The following is a 25958-nucleotide window of genomic DNA, read 5'->3' on the forward strand; positions in this document are numbered from 1 at the left end:
TGCTATACATTCCCACAAACCATCATCTCTCTGGGTCCTATTGTCTCAAATATAACACATTTGCAAACAACCAACCCAGTGGTTTCTAAAAAGAAATTTCAAAACTTAAATCTACTTTTTATTTTACTGATAAGAAACAGAGTTCCATAATATTGGAACACACAGCTCCCTAGATCTTGAAGCTATATTGAGAAGATGAATCTTAAAATTAAAGATTTTTCACAATTAGAATTTTGGTCATTTTTCTCAGTCAAATCCTATAGTGGTGCAAAACATCCTCCCAAAGTTTAAGGTTCATCCCCTCATCTGTTGAGGAGAAAGTTAACTGACTGACACTTGGTGTTCTAGTAAACAAAGAACATTAGTACATTTTATGTGTTTTCTGACCTACTCAAACTAATTCATCAGTATTAAATCAAAATATCCATCCTTTTCACAATCTTGAAAGGAATTGAATACTGATGTCTTAGACGATTTCTAAATGCCCAAAATAATTAAATGAGGGTTCCTTGGCTGGAGGCCGTACTGAATATCACATCGAAACTAAGTTAACAATACCAGGAAGTCATCATGATCAAGCATCAAGAAATATAGTGCAGACATTAAGAAATGCTGGCCAGCACAGCATGCCCCACATGATTAAAAACATGGATCAAACATGTGTCCCTCCGTCATCCATTCAAGGACACTGCGGGTGAAGATGTTCTCATGTGTCCACGGTTCACTCGTGTTAACACATTACTCACAGACCTCAGGTGGCAAATGTGAAACTAAGAATATCCCACTGCTGTAATATAATGCTACAACAACACAAATAATGAATATAGTCCCTAGGACCTGTAGTTCACCTGAAGAATCAATTTTAGGATGCTTCAACCATATCATGATGATAAAAACCCATCGTGGGTGAGCAAAATTTGCAAATCATGTACACGCTAATCAGACCTTAAAAACATCCTATAAACCGCCTCTGTGGTCTAGTGGTAGAGTGTCTGTCCGGAGATGGGAAGGTCATGGGTTTAATCCCCTATTAGCGTCATACCAAAAGATGTTAATAGATGGTACATGTTGTTACCATGCCTGGTGCTGGCAAAAAACAAGGATTGGTCGGCTTTGAGTCATTATACTATGTCTGAGTTGGGTATGCACGCTAAAAATATGGCATGGTATCTTAGTGGGCTAGCACTATAAAACAGCATTAGTCCAGACTAGTACAAGCAGTCATAAACACACACATGTATGCAAGTTGCTACATAAGAGCAATAATCTTGAACATGACATTAAACCCCATTTCACCTCATCTCATCCAACATGAAAGCCACTGAAGCTAGGAAAGAGTCGTAATGTTAGTCCTCCACACTGTAGAATAAAGCCAAAGGCAGTCCTTCTATCATAATACCATTCTAAAGGTGCTACAGCTAGGTTCATACTAGCTATTTAAAGACTTTTCCGTCACACCTCAAAATCATGTCGTGATTGTTAACCTGCGTGGAACAAATCCCATATAAGAAATCATCCTGTGATATGTCTGGCCGAGAGCTGATGTTATTTCCTTGTCACTAGCACTGATGAACATAAAGCATCCCAAATGAGAAAACAAAAACACTGGACATCCTCAAGTGTAATATTTGAGTGTTTCAGCTACAGTAGCATAACAGTATAAATATAGTATTAACATAGTATTATTATAGTATTACCATAGCATTATTATAGTATTACCATAGAATTATTACAGTATTACCATAGTATTGTCAAGTCCCATTAATCCGATATGGTTGGTTGCATATGATTATGTCGGATTACTGAGTATGTCGGTTAAACGAAATTAAGTAGTATCAACGTTCATGATCGAAAATCAGATAACTACACGATAGGTACCGATACAAACTCGTAAAAAAATGAAGCAGGTGATTAATCCTGTTTTCTTTATCTAAAGCATATATTGTTTAATGTTAAGCAAGTTTATCTCTGCAGCCGTTGTAATGTGCAGCTACCAGCCAACTCATCTCGCATGAAAACACGGGTTGTGTACTCGCGGGCAGATGACCACGGATTAACAAGACTGATTAACAAGTGATTTCAGTAATTCGTTGCAAATTAGGTGTGTCAGTGTCGGATTCTTGGATTAACGGGTCTAAATAGCACTGATTTAATCTGTTCCCATCACTAGTGTCGGATAAAGCCAATTGTCAGATTATATAATAATAAATATAATTCTCGAGACTGAGAAATGGCAGCTATTATGCATTGTCTCCTGTTCAGTAGGCAGGTACCACGCCAATTCATCACTGCTCCCCAGAGGCCAGGTTGCAGCTAACACAGTGTCTAATTCTGATGGTGAAGCCACTGTGGTGGCCCCAAGGCTGAGAGCAGATAGCAGTTCTGTCATACAGATGAAGTAAACAAGCCATCCATTGACCAGCAGCTAAAGGTAGGAAATCAAGTTTTAATCAATCCGTTTGGTGTTGGATTAGGATAACAAAAATAAATTCTAGTTTTAGCTAAAGAGCCAAGAGATGAATTATAGATAAAGGTATCAAGCAATTTAAAAACCTAAAATACATCAAACCATATGTCATATTTTATTTTACAGTAAATTTAGTGTACTTTGTAATTTGGACTGAACAGCCTTCAATTATATTGTTGCAAGAAAGGCAACGTTTGTCACCACACGGAGAAACCTATGAAGTAACCACAACAGAATCAAATTTAGGACTTTAAAAAAAATCTCGAAGATTTTTAGTTGTCTTTGGCTGTTGATAATTTTGTATTTGCTAAATACCTTAATACATTGTCCATGGTTCAGTGATAACTGGCTATTTTGAATCACAGTACTTAAACCATGGACAATGTTTTTACATGATTTTTGGTTGAAGGTAGATACAAGCGTAAAATTGTTCCCCACTCGTTTTCTGCAGACCTTTCTCTGTTCAGTCCAAATTACAAAGAACACTAAATTTAGTGCAAAACAAAATATGACTTGTGATACCAGAAATGTTATTTACGCGACTGTTTGTTGTGGGTGCCATTAAAAGTATATCGGAAAGACAGAACTTAAATTAAAATAAAGAAAAAACCTTCACCGTTCACAAATAATGCAGCCACACAACGTACCGTACTGTTCCACTCCACTATTCCACATGTTGGTTGGTTTGTTGTTCAGCTAGTATTCCCGCTATATAAGCTTAGTTTTGATCGTGAACCCACACTGTTTCAAAAAGAGCAACATTTCATTCATAAATATGTGCAAAAGTTATGGCCTATTGAAATAGCCTGATTGAAAGCGCTAGCCAATCAAAACTGTGTGTTCAATGTTACTACTCTTATTTACTTTTTGCCATATTGTGCCTGATAGTTAGAACTTTACTGTGCTTTTATATACTGAACCACAAAGGAAACATCACCATGGATAGATATATGAGAAACCTTATTTGTCCAAACACTGTAAACATACTTTGAGACATTAAAAAGATGAAACTTGGAAAAACTGATCATCTAGGTTGAAATTAAAGTGTCAAATGTTCTTAAAGTGAAACACAATACTAGTCTCTGAGAAAATTGCATCACAAGTCAGTATCTCGTGTGCATTGATGACTGCTGTGCAACGTCGATACATGGAATGGATGAGGCGGTTGATGAAGGCCATAGGCACTTGAGCCCACACTCTGAGGAATGCCTGACGCTGTTCAGCTGCAGTTGTCGACCTTGGTTGGACGTCATTCAGACGTCTTTGAATCTCGTCCCACAGGTGCTCAATGGGATTTAAATTGGGACTGAGGGCAGGCCACTGTATGGTTCTGATGCTTCTGGAGGTAGTCTCTTGTTGCTCTCGCAGTGTGGGCATGGGCATTATCATGCTGAAACTTGTGGTTGCGGCAATGTGCTAAATGAGGTATGGCGTGTGGGCTCAAGACTTGATCAAAGTACCGCGCTGCTGTGACACCATTGCCTCTCTCTGAACCGATGTTCTGGAAGACCACAGGGCTGACCCTCTGTGCAAGACCAATTCCACCCCACACCATGGTGCTTGGACCAGCCCACGATTCAGAATAACGTTCCCCACAGGGTAGCCAGACTCTTTCTCTGCCATCTGCTGTTGAGATACAGTAACGGTGGTGACCCTTGTACTTCCACTACGTGGTCGGTCATCTGTAATGTTGGTGGTCTGGTACCGTTGCTGGAGCCTGCATATGGTCCTTATGTGGACTTGAAATGCATTGACTACATTCCGGGCGGTTTGTCCAGCTTATAATCGTCCAAGAGCTTGTTGTTGCTGATTTCTTGTGAATCTTGGCATGTGGTAGCAATTCAATAGCGAATGAATGTTATCCGATCTGGGTGGGTTTTTATAGGGCAAGAAATAGGGGATCAAATTTTTCCGGACAAGGTAACGTTAAAGTTTAGAAACTTTGACAAAAATTACCCAGATATTTAAATCACAACTTTTATTGCAATGTTATTTGGGGTGACGTTTCTTTTGCGGTTCAGTATATATATGCATTATATCAGGGCTGTAACCAAGTATGCAGATGGACACCTAGTGCAGAATATCAGCGCTGTAACTAAGTATGTAGATGGATTCCTAGTATAGTATATCAGGGGTGTAAAAAAGTATGTAGAGTGACTCCTAGTCCAGTATATCAGGGCTGTAGCCAAGTCCGCAGATGGACACCTAGTGCAGTATATCAGGGCTGTAGCCAAGTACGCAGATGGACATCTAGTGCAGTATATCAGGGCTGTAGCCAAGTACGCAGATGGACACCTAGTGCAGTATATCAGGGCTGTAGCCAAGTACGCAGATGGACACCTAGTGCAGTACATCAGGGCTGTAACCAAGTACGCAGATGGACACCTAGTGCAGTATATCAGGGGTGTAATCAAGTACGCAGATGGAAACCTAGTGCAGTATATCAGGTGTGTAATCAAGCACGCAGATGAAAACCTAGTGCAGTATATCAGGGGTGTAATCAAGTACGCAGATCGACACCTAGTGCAGTATATCAGGGCTATAGCCAAGTATGTAGATGGACTTATTGCAGTATATCAGGGCTGTAGCCAAGTAATGGACCCCCAGTGCAGTATATCAGGGGTGTAATCAAGTACGCAGATGAAAACCTAGTGCAGTATATCAGGGGTGTAATCAAGTATGCAGATGGACACCTAGTGCAGTATATCAGGGCTGTAGCCAAGTATGTAGAAGGACTCCTAATGCAGTATATCAGGGCTGTAGCCAAGTAATGGACTCCCAGTGCAGTATATCAGGGATGTAACCATGTATACAGATGGACTCCTAGTGCAGTATATCAGGGCTGTAGCCAAGTAATGGACCCCCAGTGCAGTATATCAGGGATGTAACCGTGTATACAGATCGACTCCTAGTGCAGTATATCAGGGCTGTAGCCAAGTAATGGACTCCCATTGCAGTATATCAGGGTTGTAACTTAGTATACAGATGGACTCCTAGTGCAGTATATCAGGGCTGTAGCCAAGTAATGGACTCCCATTGCAGTATATCAGGGATGTAACCATGTATACAGATGGAATCCTAGTGCAGTATATCAGGGCTGTAGCCAAGTAATGGACTCCCAGTGCAGTATATCAGGGATGTAACCATGTATACAGATGGAATCCTAGTGCAGTATATCAGGGCTGTAGCCAAGTACAAAGATGGACACCTAGTGCAGTATATCAGGGCTGTAGCCAAGTACGCAGATGAAAACCTAGTGCAGTATATCAGGGGTGTAATCAAGTACGCAGATGGAAACCTAGTGCAGTACATCAGGGCTGTAACCAAGTACGCAGATGGACACCTAGTGCAGTACATCAGGGCTGTAACCAAGTACGCAGATGGACACCTAGTGCAGTATATCAGGGGTGTAATCAAGTACGCAGATGGAAACCTAGTGCAGTATATCAGGTGTGTAATCAAGTACGCAGATGAAAACCTAGTGCAGTATATCAGGGGTGTAATCAAGTACGCAGATCGACACCTAGTGCAGTATATCAGGGCTGTAGCCAAGTACGCAGATGGACACCTAGTGCAGTACATCAGGGCTGTAACCAAGTACGCAGATGGACACCTAGTGCAGTATATCAGGGGTGTAATCAAGTACGCAGATGGAAACCTAGTGCAGTATATCAGGTGTGTAATCAAGTACGCAGATGAAAACCTAGTGCAGTATATCAGGGGTGTAATCAAGTACGCAGATCGACACCTAGTGCAGTATATCAGGGCTATAGCCAAGTATGTAGATGGACTTATTGCAGTATATCAGGGCTGTAGCCATGTAATGGACCCCCAGTGCAGTATATCAGGGGTGTAATCAAGTACGCAGATGAAAACCTAGTGCAGTATATCAGGGGTGTAATCAAGTATGCAGATGGACACCTAGTGCAGTATATCAGGGCTGTAGCCAAGTATGTAGATGGACTCCTAATGCAGTATATCAGGGCTGTAGGCAAGTAATGGACTCCCAGTGCAGTATATCAGGGATGTAACCATGTATACAGATGGACTCCTAGTGCAGTATATCAGGGCTGTAGCCAAGTAATGGACCCCCAGTGCAGTATATCAGGGATGTAACCATGTATACAGATCGACTCCTAGTGCAGTATATCAGAGCTGTAGCCAAGTAATGGACTCCCATTGCAGTATATCAGGGTTTTAACTTAGTATACAGATGGACTCCTAGTGCAGTATATCAGGGCTGTAGCCAAGTAATGGACTCCCATTGCAGTATATCAGGGATGTAACCATGTATACAGATGGAATCCTAGTGCAGTATATCAGGGCTGTAGCCAAGTAATGGACTCCCAGTGCAGTATATCAGGGATGTAACCATGTATACAGATGGAATCCTAGTGCAGTATATCAGGGCTGTAGCCAAGTACGCAGATGGACACCTAGTGCAGTATATCAGGGCTGTAGCCAAGTACGCAGATGGACATCTAGTGCAGTATATCAGGGCTGTAGCCAAGTACGCAGATGAACACCTAGTGCAGTACATCAGGGCTGTAACCAAGTACGCAGATGGACACCTAGTGCAGTATATCAGGGGTGTAATCAAGTACGCAGATGAAAACCTAGTGCAGTATATCAGGGGTGTAATCAAGTACGCAGATCGACACCTAGTGCAGTATATCAGGGCTGTAGCCAAGTACGCAGATGGACACCTAGTGCAGTACATCAGGGCTGTAACCAAGTACGCAGATGGACACCTAGTGCAGTATATCAGGGGTGTAATCAAGTACGCAGATGGAAACCTAGTGCAGTATATCAGGTGTGTAATCAAGTACGCAGATGAAAACCTAGTGCAGTATATCAGGGGTGTAATCAAGTACGCAGATCGACACCTAGTGCAGTATATCAGGGCTATAGCCAAGTATGTAGATGGACTTATTGCAGTATATCAGGGCTGTAGCCAAGTAATGGACCCCCAGTGCAGTATATCAGGGGTGTAATCAAGTACGCAGATGGACACCTAGTGCAGTATATCAGGGCTGTAGCCAAGTATGTAGATGGACTCCTAGTGCAGTATATCAGGGCTGTAGCCAAGTAATGGACTCCCAGTGCAGTATATCAGGGATGTAACCATGTATACAGATGGACTCCTAGTGCAGTATATCAGGGCTGTAGCCAAGTAATGGACTCCCAGTGCAGTATATCAGGGATGTAACCATGTATACAGATCGACTCCTAGTGCAGTATATCAGGGCTGTAGCCAAGTAATGGACTCCCATTGCAGTATATCAGGGTTGTAACTTAGTATACAGATGGACTCCTAGTGCAGTATATCAGGGCTGTAGCCAAGTAATGGACTCCCATTGCAGTATATCAGGGATGTAACCATGTATACAGATGGAATCCTAGTGAAGTATATCAGGGCTGTAGCCAAGTAATGGACTCCCAGTGCAGTATATCAGGGATGTAACCATGTATACAGATGGAATCCTAGTGCAGTATATCAGGGCTGTAGCCAAGTATACAGATGGACTCCTAGTGCAGTATATCAGGGCTGTAGCCAAGTAATAGACTCCTGGTGCAGTATATCAGGGCTGTAGCCAAGTAATGGACTCCTAGTGCAGTATATCAGGGGTGTTACCAAGTATACAGATGGACTCCTGGTGCATTATATCAGGGCTGTAGCCACGTAATGGACTCCTAGTGCAGTATATCAGGGATGTTACCACGTATACAGATGGACTCCTAGTGCATTATATCAGGGCTGTAGACACGTTATGGACTCCTAGTGCAGTATATCAGGGGTGTTACCAAGTACATGTATACAGATGGACTCCTAGTGCATTATATCAGGGCTGTAGCCACATGATGGACTCCTAGTGTAGTATATCAGGGGTGCTACCACGTATACAGATGGACTCCTAGTGCAGTATATCAGGGCTGTAGCCAAGTAATGGACTCCCAGTGCAGTATATCAGGGTTGTAACTTAGTATACAGATGGACTCCTAGTGCAGTATATCAGGAATGTAGCCTAGTAATGGACTCCTAGTGCAGTATATCAGGGATGTAACCATGTATACAGATGGACTCCTAGTGCAGTATATCAGGGCTGTAGCCAAGTAATGGACCCCCAGTGCAGTATATCAGGGATGTAACCATGTATACAGATCGACTCCTAGTGCAGTATATCAGGGCTGTAGCCAAGTAATGGACTCCCATTGCAGTATATCAGGGTTGTAACTTAGTATACAGATGGACTCCTAGTGCAGTATATCAGGGCTGTAGCCAAGTAATGGACTCCCATTGCAGTATATCAGGGATGTAACCATGTATACAGATGGAATCCTAGTGCAGTATATCAGGGCTGTAGCCAAGTAATGGACTCCCAGTGCAGTATATCAGGGATGTAACCATGTATACAGATGGAATCCTAGTGCAGTATATCAGGGCTGTAGCCAAGTACAAAGATGGACACCTAGTGCAGTATATCAGGGCTGTAGCCAAGTACGCAGATAAAAACCTAGTGCAGTATATCAGGGGTGTAATCAAGTACGCAGATGGAAACCTAGTGCAGTACATCAGGGCTGTAACCAAGTACGCAGATGGACACCTAGTGCAGTACATCAGGGCTGTAACCAAGTACGCAGATGGACACCTAGTGCAGTATATCAGGGGTGTAATCAAGTACGCAGATGGAAACCTAGTGCAGTATATCAGGTGTGTAATCAAGTACGCAGATGAAAACCTAGTGCAGTATATCAGGGGTGTAATCAAGTACGCAGATCGACACCTAGTGCAGTATATCAGGGCTGTAGCCAAGTACGCAGATGGACACCTAGTGCAGTACATCAGGGCTGTAACCAAGTACGCAGATGGACACCTAGTGCAGTATATCAGGGGTGTAATCAAGTACGCAGATGAAAACCTAGTGCAGTATATCAGGGGTGTAATCAAGTACGCAGATCGACACCTAGTGCAGTATATCAGGGCTGTAGCCAAGTACGCAGATGGACACCTAGTGCAGTACATCAGGGCTGTAACCAAGTACGCAGATGGACACCTAGTGCAGTATATCAGGGGTGTAATCAAGTACGCAGATGAAAACCTAGTGCAGTATATCAGGGGTGTAATCAAGTACGCAGATCGACACCTAGTGCAGTATATCAGGGCTATAGCCAAGTATGTAGATGGACTTATTGCAGTATATCAGGGCTGTAGCCAAGTAATGGACCCCCAGTGCAGTATATCAGGGCTGTAATCAAGTACGCAGATGAAAACCTAGTGCAGTATATCAGGGGTGTAATCAAGTACGCAGATGGACACCTAGTGCAGTATATCAGGGCTGTAGCCAAGTATGTAGATGGACTCCTAATGCAGTATATCAGGGCTGTAGCCAAGTAATGGACTCCCAGTGCAGTATATCAGGGATGTAACCATGTATACAGATGGACTCCTAGTGCAGTATATCAGGGCTGTAGCCAAGTAATGGACCCCCAGTGCAGTATATCAGGGATGTAACCATGTATACAGATCGACTCCTAGTGCAGTATATCAGGGCTGTAGCCAAGTAATGGACTCCCATTGCAGTATATCAGGGTTTTAACTTAGTATACAGATGGACTCCTAGTGCAGTATATCAGGGCTGTAGCCAAGTAATGGACTCCCATTGCAGTATATCAGGGATGTAACCATGTATACAGATGGAATCCTAGTGCAGTATATCAGGGCTGTAGCCAAGTAATGGACTCCCAGTGCAGTATATCAGGGATGTAACCATGTATACAGATGGAATCCTAGTGCAGTATATCAGGGCTGTAGCCAAGTACGCAGATGGACACCTAGTGCAGTATATCAGGGCTGTAGCCAAGTACGCAGATGGACATCTAGTGCAGTATATCAGGGCTGTAGCCAAGTACGCAGATGGACACCTAGTGCAGTACATCAGGGCTGTAACCAAGTACGCAGATGGACACCTAGTGCAGTATATCAGGGGTGTAATCAAGTACGCAGATGAAAACCTAGTGCAGTATATCAGGGGTGTAATCAAGTACGCAGATCGACACCTAGTGCAGTATATCAGGGCTGTAGCCAAGTACGCAGATGGACACCTAGTGCAGTACATCAGGGCTGTAACCAAGTACGCAGATGGACACCTAGTGCAGTATATCAGGGGTGTAATCAAGTACGCAGATGGAAACCTAGTGCAGTATATCAGGTTTGTAATCAAGTACGCAGATGAAAACCTAGTGCAGTATATCAGGGGTGTAATCAAGTACGCAGATCGACACCTAGTGCAGTATATCAGGGCTATAGCCAAGTATGTAGATGGACTTATTGCAGTATATCAGGGCTGTAGCCAAGTAATGGACCCCCAGTGCAGTATATCAGGGGTGTAATCAAGTACGCAGATGGACACCTAGTGCAGTATATCAGGGCTGTAGCCAAGTATGTAGATGGACTCCTAGTGCAGTATACCAGGGCTGTAGCCAAGTAATGGACTCCCAGTGCAGTATATCAGGGATGTAACCATGTATACAGATGGACTCCTAGTGCAGTATATCAGGGCTGTAGCCAAGTAATGGACTCCCAGTGCAGTATATCAGGGATGTTACCATGTATACAGATCGACTCCTAGTGCAGTATATCAGGGCTGTAGCCAAGTAATGGACTCCCATTGCAGTATATCAGGGTTGTAACTTAGTATACAGATGGACTCCTAGTGCAGTATATCAGGGCTGTAGCCAAGTAATGGACTCCCATTGCAGTATATCAGGGATGTAACCATGTATACAGATGGAATCCTAGTGAAGTATATCAGGGCTGTAGCCAAGTAATGGACTCCCAGTGCAGTATATCAGGGATGTAACCATGTATACAGATGGAATCCTAGTGCAGTATATCAGGGCTGTAGCCAAGTATACAGATGGACTCCTAGTGCAGTATATCAGGGCTGTAGCCAAGTAATAGACTCCTGGTGCAGTATATCAGGGCTGTAGCCAAGTAATGGACTCCTAGTGCAGTATATCAGGGGTGTTACCAAGTATACAGATGGACTCCTGGTGCATTATATCAGGGCTGTAGCCACGTAATGGACTCCTAGTGCAGTATATCAGGGATGTTACCACGTATACAGATGGACTCCTAGTGCATTATATCAGGGCTGTAGACACGTTATGGACTCCTAGTGCAGTATATCAGGGGTGTTACCAAGTACATGTATACAGATGGACTCCTAGTGCATTATATCAGGGCTGTAGCCACATGATGGACTCCTAGTGTAGTATATCAGGGGTGCTACCACGTATACAGATGGACTCCTAGTGCAGTATATCAGGGCTGTAGCCAAGTAATGGACTCCCAGTGCAGTATATCAGGGTTGTAACTTAGTATACAGATGGACTCCTAGTGCAGTATATCAGGAATGTAGCCTAGTAATGGACTCCTAGTGCAGTATATCAGGGATGTAACCATGTATACAGATGGACTCCTAGTGCAGTATATCAGGAATGTAGCCAAGTAATGGACTCCGTGTGCAGTATATAAGGGATGTAACCATGTATACAGATGGACTCCTAGTGCAGTATATCAGGGCTGTAGCCAAGTAATGGACTCCCAGTGCAGTACATCAGGGATGTAACCATGTATACAGATGGACTCCTAGTGCAGTATATCAGGGCTGTAGCCAAGTAATGGACTCCCAGTGCAGTATATCAGGGTTGTAACTTAGTATACAGATGGACTCCTAGTGCAGTATATCAGGGCTGTAGCCAAGTAATAGACTCATGGTGCAGTATATCAGGGCTGTAGCCAAGTAATGGACTCCTAGTGCAGTATACAGATGCAGTATACAGATGGACTCCTAGTGCATTATATCAGGGCTGTAGCCACATGATGGACTCCTAATGTAGTATATCAGGGGTGCTACCATGTATACAGATGGACTCCTAGTGCAGTATATCAGGGCTGTAGCCAAGTAATGGACTCCCAGTGCAGTATATCAGGGTTGTAACTTAGTATACAGATGGACTCCTAGTGCAGTATATCAGGGCTGTAGCCAAGTAATGGACTCCCAGTGCAGTATATCAGGGATGTAACCATGTATACAGATGGACTCCTAGTGCAGTATATCAGGGCTGTAGCCAAGTATACAGATGGACTCCTAGTGCAGTATATCAGGGCTGTAGCCAAGTAATGGACTCCCAGTGCAGTATATCAGGGATGTAACCATGTATACAGATGGACTCCTAGTGCAGTATATCAGGGCTGTAGCCAAGTAATAGACTTCTGGTGCAGTATATCAGGGCTGTAGCCAAGTAATGGACTCCTAGTGCAGTATACAGATGCAGTATACAGATGGACTCCTAGTGCATTATATCAGGGCTGTAGCCACATGATGGACTCCTAATGTAGTATATCAGGGGTGCTACCACGTATACAGATGGACTCCTAGTGCAGTATATCAGGGCTGTAGCCAAGTAATGGACTCCCAGTGCAGTATATCAGGGTTGTAACTTAGTATACAGATGGACTCCTAGTGCAGTATATCAGGGCTGTAGCCAAGTAATGGACTCCCAGTGCAGTATATCAGGGATGTAACCATGTATACAGATGGACTCCTACTGTAGTATATCAGGGCTGTAGCCAAGTAATGGACTCCCAGTGCAGTATATCAGGGATGTAACCATGTATACAGATGGACTCCTAGTGCAGTATATCAGGGCTGTAGCCAAGTAATGGACTCCCAGTGCAGTATATCAGGGGTGCTACCACGTATACAGATGGACTCCTAGTGCAGTATATCAGGGCTGTAGCCAAGTAATGGACTCCCAGTGCAGTATATCAGGGTTGTAACTTAGTATACAGATGGACTCCTAGTGCAGTATATCAGGGCTGTAGCCAAGTAATGGACTCCCAGTGCAGTATATCAGGGATGTAACCAAGTAATGGACTCCTAGTGTAGTATATCAGGGGTGTAACCAAGTATACAGAAGGACGCCTAGCGCATTATATCAGGGCTGTAGCTACGTAATGGACTCCTAGTGCAGTATATCAGGGGTGTTACCATGTATACAGATGGACTCCTAGTGCATTATATCAGGGCTGTAGCCAAGTAATGGACTCCTAGTGCAGTATATCAGGGTTGTTACCAAGTATACAGATGGACTCCTAGTGCATTATATCAGGGCTGTAGCCACGTAATGGACTCCTAGTGCAGTATATCAGGGTTGCTACCAAGTATACAGATGGACGCCTAGTGCATTATATCAGGGCTGTAGCAATGTAATGGACTCCTAGTGCAGTATATCAGGGGTGTTACCACGTATACAGATGGACTCCTAGTGCCTTATATCAGGGTTGTAGCCACGTAATGGACTCCTAGTGCAGTATATCAAGGGTGTAACTTAGTATACAGATGGACTCCTAGTGCAGTGTATCAGAGCTGTAGCCACATAATGGACTCCTAGTGCATTATATCAGGGCTGTAGTCAAGTAATGGACTCCTAGTGCAGTATATCAAGGGTGTAACTTAGTATACAGATGGACTCCTAGTGCATTATATCAGGGCTGTAGCCAAGTAATGGACTCCTAGTGCAGTATTTCAGGGCTATAGCCAAGTAATGGACTCCTAGTGCAGTATATCAGGGTTGCTACCAAGTATACAGATGGACTCCTAGTGCCTTATATCAGGGATGTAACCAAGTATACGATGGACTCCTAGTTCAGTATATCAGGAGATGTCTAACCAAGTATGCAGATGGACTCCTAGTGCATTATATCAGGGCTGTAACCAAGTATGCAGATGGACTCCTAGTGCAGTATATCTGGAGTTACCAATTATGCAGAGTGACTCCTAGTGCAGTATATCAGTGGTGTAACCAAGTATACAGAGTGACTCCTAGTGCAGTATATCAGGCTGTAACCAAGTATACAGATGAATTCCTAGTGCAGTACATCAGGGCTGTAGCCAAGTATACAGATGGACTCCTAGTGCAGTATATCAGGGCTGTAGCTAAGTATGTAGATGGACTCCTAATGCAGTATATCAGGGCTGTAGTTAAGTATACAGATGGACTCCTAGTGCAGTATATCAGGGGTGTAACTAGGTATAGAGATGGACTCCTAATCCAGTACATCAGGGCTGTAGCTAAGTATGTAGATGGACTCCTTGTCCAGTATATCAGGGCTGTAGCCAAGTATACAGATGGACTCCTAGTGCAGTATATCAGGGCTGTAGCTAAGTATGTAGATGGACTCCTTGTCCAGTATATCAGGCTGTAACCAAGTATACAGATGAATTCCTAGTGCAGTATATCAGGCTGTAACCAAGTATACAGATGAATTCCTAGTGCAGTATATCAGGGCTGTAGCTAAGTATGTAGATGGACTCCTAGTGCAGTATATCAGGGCTGTAGCCAAGTATGTAGAGTGACTCCTAGTGCAGTATATCAGTGGTGTAACCAAGTATACAGAGTGACTCCTAGTGCAGTATATCAGGCTGTAACCAAGTATACAGATGAATTCCTAGTGCAGTATATCAGGGGTGTAACTAGGTATAGAGATGGACTCCTAATCCAGTACATCAGGGCTGTAGCCAAGTATACAGATGGATTCCTAGTGCAGTATGGGAACACATGACCACACTTCAATATGGAGCACATTCATGGATACACATGATCACACTTCAATATGGAGCACATTCATGGATACACATGATCACACTTCAATATGGAGCACATTCATGGATACACATGATCACACTTCAATATGGAGCACATTCATGGATACACATGATCACACTTCAATATGGAGCACATTCATGGATACACATATGATCACACTTCAATATGGAGCACATTCATGGATACACATATGATCACACTTCAATAAGGATCACATTTTAATGGTTACACTTTAACATGGAGCACATTCATGGATACAGATATGATCACACTTCAATATGGAGCATATCCATGGATACACATATGATCACACTTCAGTATGGAGCACATTCATGGATACACATATGATCACACTTCAATATGGAGCACATTCATGGATACACATATGATCACACTTCAACATGGAGCACATTCATGGATACAGATATGATCACACTTCAATATGGAGCATATCCATGGATACACATATGATCACACTTCAGTATGGAGCACATTCATGGATACACATATGATCACACTTCAAACTGGAGCACATTCATGAATACAGATATGATCACACTTCAATATGGAGCACATTCATGGATACACATATGATCACACTTCAATATGGAGCACATTCATGGATACACATATGATCACACTTCAATATGGAGCACATTCATGGATGCACTTCAACATGGAGCACATTCATGGATACACTTCAATATGGAGCACATTCATGGATACACTTCAACATGGAGCACATTCATGGATACACATGTGAACCATTGATTTATAAGTGTTTGTTCATTAGAAGGACAACTGAGAGTCAATGTCCCATGATATTTGCTAGCATTGTTCGTTTGTTTGCTGTTTAACGTCACACTCAGCAATATTCAAGCTTTATGACGGCAGTCTGTAAATAATCAAGACAATCCAGGGATTGACATCCTAAGCAGCAATCTACGCAATTGGGATATGATGACCAAGTCAGTGAGTCTGACTACTGCTCTTCTTCCTGACGTAATGCAATGTTTTGCTTTGTTTCAGGGTTAACACTGAGGAATACTTCTGGAAGTCCCTCTGAACATACTGTTTTTACTAAAATACTCCTTGTGACAATGGAGGAAAATTAGTGCCAAACTATTGTTCCAGTACTAACATATTGAGACTATATTGAAGCCACTAACAAAGATTCATGTGTATGACAAGAGATGTCTGATGACTTGAAGCCATCTTCATCCATCTTCAACAAGACCACACTCTTTGGGAGTGATGCCATTGGGGCCACAGCTCAGTTCTTATACATGTTTATTTCACTACTGCTGGCAGGGGGAGGTAACTCCCTTGTTATCACAACCATCATAAGACAACACCAACTCCATTCAACTACCTACTACATCCAGCTTGGCCTTGCTACAGCGAACCTAGTGTTTGCTGCTGTCTGCCTGCCCACTGCAATGTCCGTGGTGAGTGTTGCGCATGCTGGGTTTGCCGGCCCCTGGTGTCAGATCCAGGGCTCCATCATATTCAGCACTGGAATTGCCAGCATGCTGCTCTACACCATCTCCTCTCTTGATAGGTTAATATGCATCCTCCATCCTCTCTGGTACATCAACTCCTGCTGGGCTAATCGCCCATACATCTACATCATAATTATCATCAGCTCAGTGCTTGTTGTTGCCATTGTTCCTCTGGCAAAGCAGAGCTTCAACTTTCATGAAGGCATGATGGTGTGCACTCTCATGTCCACATTCAACTATCGTGAACACACATACATCTCCATCATAGGCACTATCCTCTTCATCATCTGCATCCTCATCGTCAGCATAACACAGATATCCATATTCCTGATAGCCCGGGCCAAGATCAAACACATTCGCCCCTGGAACCAGTCAAACCAGCACCTGATGATGACACTGAGAGCCCACCTCAAGGCCCTCAAGCCCACCAGTCTTACCATCCTCATCTTCGTGCTCACATGGTTAGCCTACAGTGCCATGATCATTGTGGACAAGAAGGCTGAGAACTTTCATAACACAACACAGTTCAAGGCCACATCCCGAGCCATCTGCCTGATGTTCATGACACTTCCCCAGTTCTGTAACCCTTTCATTTACACAATCTATGACAAGAAGTTCTGTGATGCTCTCAAAAGGCTGCTCAATATCAAGAGCTTTCACACCAACACACAGCCACAGCCAACTCAATACCCACAGGAACAGATTTCCAGGTTCTAGATGCTCACAGCATCATGGCCACCAAGGTGTGAGTAAATGTAGAGAATATGTACTTCCATGTGACTTTACATGCCTGTACAAAGGGAAATACTACCATAGCTTTCCTATTTGTATCCTACTGATACTTATTTTTAACATTGGCTTACTGATCTGTCCATCCTGAAAAATTGAAGAGAAGAAAAAATTAAACTGAATGCTGATAGCAATAGTTATTATTATTTGGCCAAATGTAAAGTATTGAGTTGGCCATAAATTGTGTGCATACATTGTGCATACAAATTGTTAAACATGAGGATCACTTTAGCAAACCTTTTACATTTAAAGCCTTAACCAAGAAACAAAAGAAAGAATGTGAAGGCACCAGGTACAATCAACATGTCATAATGTTGTGAAACACTTAGCCATAAAGTAAGGAGACTCCAGGTGTCTGTTGTCTTTGTAATGTTGTCTGTTTGATGTGAGCATTGTGAGAGGAGAAGTAGAATATAAATGGTTGTTGGTTGGTTGGTTGGTTGTTTAACGCCGCACTCAGCAATATTCCAGCTATATGACGGCGGTCTGTAAATAATCGAGTCTGGACCAGACAATCCAGTGATTAATATCATGCGCATCGATCCACGCAATTGGGATCGATGACATGCATCAACCAAGTCAGCGAGCCTGACCTCCCAGAATATAAATGGAATATTTAGGGCTCCTAGCCAGATTGACTAAGAGCCCTCTTGAAATTGTCCAATTTATTATTTGTTGTTATTCAGCCACTTATTGTTGCAGAGATCACTCAATAAGAAGTGGCCTCATTCTGTCCAATTGTTTTAAGTAATTTCAAAAGTGTGGCCACAACATCTAAACGTAAGTCAACGTCATATTTTAAACACATTGTGTCAAGGTCAGTTTCACAGATGACACTTCAGAAGTTCAGACCCAGTTTCTGTTGATGATACAAGCAATAAATACATAATACAACTTCTGAAAACATCAAAGTTAAATTCTAAAATGAAACTTAACCTTTTTGCATTTAAGTTAACCACTTATGGATGGCATGTGCTGTAAAGTTCACTTTGATTGGTTTTTCCTTTCACTGAAACTGTGATAATGCGAGATGAATGGTTTGCTGGAATAGTATTTTCATGGTGTCTTATGTACATGTAACATACTGTAAGCATACAAGATAATATTTGATAACTTTTGTTTGTTTGTTGCTCATCACCGCACTCAGCAATATTCCAGCTGTATGACAGCGGTCTGTAAATAAACGAGTCTGGACCAGACAATCCAGTGATTGACATCATGACCATCAATCTAAGCAATTGGGATATGATAATATGCATTAACCAAGTCAGTGAGATTGACCACCTGATCCTGTTAGTCGCCTCTTATGGCAAGCATAGGTTGCTGAAGACCTATCCTCTACCTGGATCTTCATGAGCATCCATGTATGCAATTGGGATACGATGACATCACAGGTGTTGACAGGGTGATGCGTATTTCTGCATACATGCAGTAGTGTGCAATAACACACTAAACATGTTGGTTTATTTTATAATGCACATTATAAATATCTTCAGAAAATGGAATATATTATCCTTACAAGATAGGTTGCATATTTTCAACATTCTGCTATTGATATTTATCAGTATTAGGTTTACAAATTATTGATGTAGATTGATTATCGTATGAAAAACTATTAAAAGTCTTTAACTTTTCTTTGATATGTTATCTGTTGTCAGCAAAGAATAAACACTACTTTTTCGTTACATGACGTTACAATCTTTTTTGTCTGCTAAATGGCAATTGGTGATTTTCCGCCACTGAGAATTTGTTGTCAGGACAGGTGGCGCTTTGATTGACCTCTGGTGTAGTGGCTAGGGCTACAACGGGTCCAAAAATATGGACTGAAGTACCCAAGGGGTAAGACTCGGCTCGTGCTCGAGTACCCGCAATTATACATCTATTCAATAAAATTGGCAAATATCCTATCGTATACAAAATGAAAGAGTCACGATGACATCGTAGATCACTAAGAAAACAAATGTGATCGCGTATCAAATAAAATACCTTTTAAATTTGTATGCTGATTCGTTGAAGCTTCACTGAAATAAGAATTGTCAACTTGGGAAAAGAAATCGTTTCAATGTATCACACGCCATGTTCTGGGTGAAAAATGAAAACAATATTGCACACGTGATCGTCACGTGATGTATGTTGCGATTGGTCAATGGCTGAATTAATAATGATTAACGTTACGATGCTAATTTAGAATGAATAGGTCGACAGTTTAATAGTTTCGTAAAACATCCCTTTTAAAGAAGCAATGAAGTACTTTTTTAAACCAGGAAATATCCTTATGAAATGGTTGTAAATAAGTGTATTGTTTCGAAAAATAACGAAAATCAAAGCTATTGACACTTTTATTTGATTTAATTGATTACTCCTGATAAAGAAAGTTACATAAAGACACGTTTCTATCAACTTATTGAAAGTCGACCAAATTAGAGTTATCTCCCTTGGTCGAGCACTCGAGTCTCACTAAACTCGGCCCGTGCCCGAGTACGCGAGTACTCTTTGAAGCCCTAGTAGTGGCGTGGATGACGTCACATCAAACAGCTGACCTGTGCTGTGGTTGTATAATGGAGACACATGGCTTTTGTTTCAAAGTGACAATGATATTCTCTTTGATTGTAATAGAACCTAGCACCTCTGGTACACCATGATTGGGAAGAGTTCGACAGTGACCTGTGTGTAAATGAAACTGTTTATTGTTTGACCAACAATGTCTCACAAGTTTGCGCCGTTTTCTAATTTTGGTGTTCTGACATGTCCTTTCCATGTCTGACTTAAGGCAATATTCCATGACAATAATGGGCTTTGTAGTTATTGACCTATCAAAACTATACCATGGAATTGGGATTCAGAACTTTGTACCTCTATGTCAGGTCCTTTTTGGCTAACATATGAGTTAGGGGATGTCGAACAAGTGGCACATGGCTTATGCTGTAATCTGTTGCATTACCAACTGCAGTTATCAATAGTTACTGAAGCCCCCCTTTCACATTAAACCTAAATTTTATATATTGCCACTTAATAGAAAAATATATATTAATGTTTACACTAAACATATCCCTTGTGTTACTTTGGTTACCTTCACTGGTGAATTGTGATCTGACCAGAGTCAAAGTCACACTTGTTGCCTTGGAAATGGACAAAATAAAAAAATCCCAAAATTCTTAATTTACAAAAGGCACCAGCTGACAACCTGGTCTTTCTGTGTGTAGTTTAGAGATATGACGGATGGACAAACAAGTGCTGTTTGTACCACATGGTGCCGACTTAAGAATGATGAAACATAGGTTTCTGAATAGATTTGCTGCCGACAGAAATGCTTCAACAATTAATGATATCTGAAATTGAGCTGACACTTTGAGGATTGTTGGACTATTTAGCCATCTTTAAGTTTTTGTTTTTGTTTTGTTTCACTGATGGAAGAGCACTGACAATGAAACCTATATGGACATAACCAGAATGTCATCAAGGTATATAATCCAAACTGTCATATTTACTGCAATGCAATCTTTGAAACAGTCTGCTTATGAACTAACTAAACATATACATGTTGAATCAATTAAGTCAAATTATCTCCGTTCACAATATTGATGATACAATTATTGGACATCAATATTTTGAATGGAGCTTATTTGACTTTACTTGATTCAACATGTATATGTTTTTGAAACTGCCAGGCACCATGAGGGTTAATAGGAAGCATGTTTTCCTCATCCTCAGCATGTGAAAAACTGCTTACACAGTGACAAACACTTGATACTGCATATATTTACCATATGTGTTTATTATTCCCCTAAGGGAATGAACACAAAAGATTTGGTGAAACTCTTACGTAAGTAATTGTCATGTATACTGAAAGAAGTGTCCGTAAAACATGTGAATAATCCTCCATTACCTGCCCCTACATCTGTGACAGGAGACATGGACAGTCTTGTCTAGATCTTGCTGGTTGTGCATAAATGCACTCATCTAGAACAGGATCTTGCTGGTTGTGCATAAACTCACTCATTTAGAATATGATCTTGTTGGGTGTGAATAAACTACCTCAGTTAGGATAGGATCTTGCTGGTTGTGCATAAATGCACGCATCTAGAACAGGATCTTGCTGGTTGTGCATAAACGCACTCATCTAGAACAGGATCTTGCTGGTTGTGCATAAATGCACTCATCTAGAACAGGATCTTGCTGGTTGTGCATAAATACACTCATCTAGAACAGGATCTTGCTGGTTGTGCATAAAAGCACTCATGTAGTACAGGAGCCTTGCTGGTTGTGCATAAACGCACTCATCTGGAATAGGATCTTGCTGGTTGTGCATTAACTCACTGATTTAGAACAGGATCTTGCTGGTTGTGCATTAACTCACTGATTTAGAACAGGATCTTGCTGGTTGTGCATTAACTCACTGATTTAGAACAGGATCTTGCTGGTTGTGCATAAATGCACTCATTTAGTACAGGATCTTGCTGGTTGTGCATAAACGCACGCATCTAGAACAGGATCTTGCTGGTTGTGCATAAACTCACTGATTTAGAACAGGATCTTGCTGGTTGTGCATTAACTCACTGATTTAGAACAGGATCTTGCTGGTTGTGCATAAATGCACTCATTTAGTACAGGATCTTGCTGGTTGTGCATAAACGCACTCATCTAGAACAGGATCTTGCTGGTTGTGCATAAATGCACTCATCTAGAACAGGATCTTGCTGGTTGTGCATAAACTCACTGATTTAGAACAGGATCTTGCTGGTTGTGCATTAACTCACTGATTTAGAACAGGATCTTGCTGGTTGTGCATAAATGCACTCATTTAGTACAGGATCTTGCTGGTTGTGCATAAACGCACTCATCTAGAACAGGATCTTGCTGGTTGTGCATAAATGCACTCATCTAGAACAGGATCTTGCTGGTTGTGCATAAATACACTCATCTAGAACAGGATCTTGCTGGTTGTGCATAAACGCACTCATTTAGGACAGGATCTTGCTGGTTGTGCATAACCTCACTCATCTGGAATAGGATCTTGCTGGTTGTGCATTAACTCACTGATTTAGAACAGGATCTTGCTGGTTGTGCATAAACTCACGCATCTAGAACAGGATCTTGCTGGTTGTGCATAAATGCACTCATCTAGAACAGGATCTTGCTGGTTGTGCATAAATACACTCATCTAGAACAGGATCTTGCTGGTTGTGCATAAACGCACTCATTTAGGACAGGATCTTGCTTGTTGTGCATAACCTCACTCATCTGGAATAGGATCTTGCTGGTTGTGCATTAACTCACTGATTTAGAACAGGATCTTGCTGGTTGTGCATAAACTCACGCATCTAGAACAGGATCTTGCTGGTTGTGCATAAATGCACTCATCTAGAACAGGATCTTGCTGGTTGTGCATAAACTCACTCATCTGGAATAGGATCTTGCTGGTTGTGCATAAATGCACTCATCTAGAACAGGATCTTGCTGGTTGTGCATAAATGCACTCATCTAGAACAGGATCTTATTGGTTGTATATAAAATATTTACAATAACACAAATTCAACAAGTCCAGCACATCATGGCAGTGCTGGTGGTACCAAGGAACAAATAGCCCAACCATTTCTACAGACAAGACGTGAGTCCTCACCGTTGTGTCTCTCTGTGACATTTCTTAAATTATAATGACATAGTTGCCGTCTTACCGGAACATGCAGGGCAGCGTACAGGATCATGCCTAGACTGTACACCAGTCTCCCCAGCACCAGGGTGTCCTCGCCAAGCAGATCAAAAGTGTTCTCCTTCCTGAAGGTTCAAATCATCACAATTACTGGACAGAGAGCTACAAGCACTACTTCAGGGCTAGTTTAATTAATACCATCTGATTGGGTCAAATGTTTGTGAAACAACAGAGAAAGTGACGTAAATATACCTAGGTATGCTCCCCGTATTCAACATACAAAGACCCACTGATCCACCGATGTCACCGATGTCACAAATATGTCATTACTCATTCTTGAGATACAAAAACTAGGTGAATACTTTTTAGTGCGATATTAGATCTGTCTTGTGGCCACCAGTCGACCCTCAGTATGATGTCTGTACAGGCAAGCCAGCCAACTTGTAGGAAATGTCAGAAAACAGCTAGTGGCCACATCAGATTTTACAATGAGCAATGATAATGTTTAAACACACAAAACATTTAGGTCACAGGAGTGTATTAATCATGTCCAGATAAACATATTTCTCTAGAATGTTGGTTTTGCGCTGACTTTAGAAATGTAACCTAAAGATAACAGAGAGACCATACCTGTCAAAGTTTTTCATGAGGGGGTAGAAGAAGTGTCCTGCCACTGGTGCAAACATGTTGGGCATAGGCTGTGGCAGGGGTTGTGATCGACCTCTGGCAAACCTTCGAGTCTTAGACTCAATCCTCTTCTCCACAATCTCCCTCCATGTAGCACTGTCCGCCTGGCTGGAGGACTGTATCTCTTCCACCTTCCTGTGCGCTGCTTGCGTCGACGGTGGAGATGGTTTAGATAGCTCCTTAGCTGCAGCCACAAGAACCTGGGGGAGGGGGAGAGGTAAAAAGCTGCACGAAATATTACTTCCTTGCAATTGGTAGAGATAATAACCCATTATTTAGCAATTCAAACATGAGACAGCATGTTGTTTTCATGTGTGAGGATAGTTTATTTTATTGCCGCAGGATGCACAAGCTTCCCCATGATCATGGTGTGGTGTGGACAAATCCAGGATTATAATCAGGTGTATCTTGGGTTGGCACCAACAGCATACAGATCTCTGCTGTAATTATCTCTGTACAGTTGTAGCACCTGAGACCACATGGCTATTCTTGCCTCTTACAAAACATAAAGAAAATATATACAAATACACAATACAATATCCTATATATAAGTGGGGTCAACATGAGCTTATGGATGTCTGGTGGTAACTGTGTAGTTGCAAATGTTCTAACATACTTCAAGTCATCTGGCACCAATATGTAACAGGATTGGTAAACTATAAGACAAACTGTCAAAGATACTGTGTTACTCCAACAAAAATCTGAATTATTATATATTGTCTGCAGCAAAGGTGAATGAGAGCGCCGCCTCCATGTCACTGTACTGTACCCCACCATGTGACATAATGGCTCTGTAGGATGGTATCAACGGAATCACAGTAGAAATTCAGGGAAATTTGTAAATGCAGACATTTGTATCCACTATCCATACAGACATTATACTTTCTAAAACATGAATAATGTTTTGTCTCTTACATTGTAATAAGGTTAAATTCCATGACTACTATCTTCTTGCAAGCTTTGGTGCTGTCGTAACCAAGGGTGTCTGTATCACAATAGATTGCACAGTGACCACCTTACTTTTTCATTTTGACAGTTACACTAAATCACTTTAGGATATTACTGATCTAAAGGAGATGAATACTCCCACTACAGACCAGCACACATTTTGACAGTTACACTAAATCACTTTAGGATATTACTGATCTAAAGGAGATGAATACTCCCACTACAGACCAGCACACATTTTGACAGTTACACTAAATCACTTTAGGATATTACTGATCTAAAGGAGATGAATACTCCCACTACAGACCAGCACACATTTTGACAGTTACACTAAATCACTTTAGGATATTACTGATCTAAAGGAGATGAATACTCCCACTACAGACCAGCACACATGTTTCATTTGCCCATTTCCATTCATTTCATTCTAATATCAATTCTATTATCAATTCTACAGTAACTCAGAAGATACCAGGACACAGGGATGTGTGATGTCCTTCATCTGTGTTTATCTGGCCAACAGGTATTAGCATCACAACCTATGGAACACTGGTTCTGGAGCATTTGCCTCAACTCACATGTTTCAGCAGAACTTCTGCTCATACTACCCTTGGTGCAGTCTGGAGATAAACGTTCTGGAATCCTGAGGTTTGCATTTTGCACTATATGATCATGAGTCTGAGCTTGTGAAAGTATCTTTAGAAAAATGTATATATGCTTGTTAGATTCATACTTTTACTATTAATGTTTAGTACTTTTGTTTCAAATTTCCAATAAGAAATCAGTGCATCCTGTCATCTAAGGGCTGCAATGTTTAAGTCAGTTTCACAACTCAGCATAGCCCTATAGTATGTTATATATCAGTTGATCACCTCTAGGATGTCCATCCTCTGCCGCAGGTTGTAGTTCCTCTCATAGAACTCCTGTGTCAGATAGTCAGCCACCTACAACATGGAGGGTAAGAAAGAGTCTCTCACTGTAGTCGGAAATACTACAGCTGTATTACAGCAGTCTTTCACTGTTGTCAGCAATACTACAGCTGTATTACAGCAGTCTTTCACTGTTGTCAGCAATACTACAACTGTATTACAGCAGTCTTTCACTGTTGTCAGCAATACTACAGCTGTATTACAGCAGTCTTTCACTGTTGTCAGCAATACTACAGATGTATTACAGCAGTCTTTCACTGTTGTCAGCAATACTACAACTGTATTACAGCAGTCTTTCACTGTAGTCAGCA

General features: G+C 41.8%; 2 protein-coding genes across 4 annotated transcripts in view; one reads left to right on the forward strand and one right to left on the reverse strand.

Moving 5' to 3' along the window:
- The window catches only part of LOC124113712 (telomere length regulation protein TEL2 homolog), an 80363-nt gene that overhangs the window by 12943 nt on the left and 41462 nt on the right, over positions 1–25958 (reverse strand). For all 3 annotated transcript variants that reach the window (XM_048392093.1, XM_048392094.1, XM_048392095.1), the window contains exons 13-15: positions 25591–25662; positions 23714–23970; positions 23109–23208 (exon numbers count right to left, since the gene is read on the reverse strand). In XM_048392093.1, coding sequence (XP_048248050.1) covers positions 23109–23208; positions 23714–23970; positions 25591–25662 — 429 coding nt within the window. The remainder of the gene's footprint in view (positions 1–23108; positions 23209–23713; positions 23971–25590; positions 25663–25958) is intronic.
- On the forward strand, positions 1920–18613 carry LOC124129959 (allatostatin-A receptor-like). Its single transcript, XM_048392096.1, has 2 exons — positions 1920–2431; positions 16172–18613. The coding sequence occupies exon 2, from the start codon at positions 16336–16338 to the stop codon at positions 17359–17361; it is 1026 nt and encodes a 341-aa protein (XP_048248053.1). The 5' UTR covers positions 1920–2431; positions 16172–16335; the 3' UTR covers positions 17362–18613.

Source organism: Haliotis rufescens, unplaced genomic scaffold (genome assembly GCF_023055435.1).
Source record: "Haliotis rufescens isolate VD_foot unplaced genomic scaffold, xgHalRufe1.0.p SCAF_11, whole genome shotgun sequence".
NCBI lineage: Eukaryota > Metazoa > Mollusca > Gastropoda > Lepetellida > Haliotidae > Haliotis > Haliotis rufescens.

Bases quoted from the DNA above. Each gene is read 5' to 3' on its own strand.
- LOC124129959 (XM_048392096.1), top strand. From the start codon at position 16,336: ATGTCTGATGACTTGAAGCCATCTTCATCCATCTTCAACAAGACCACA.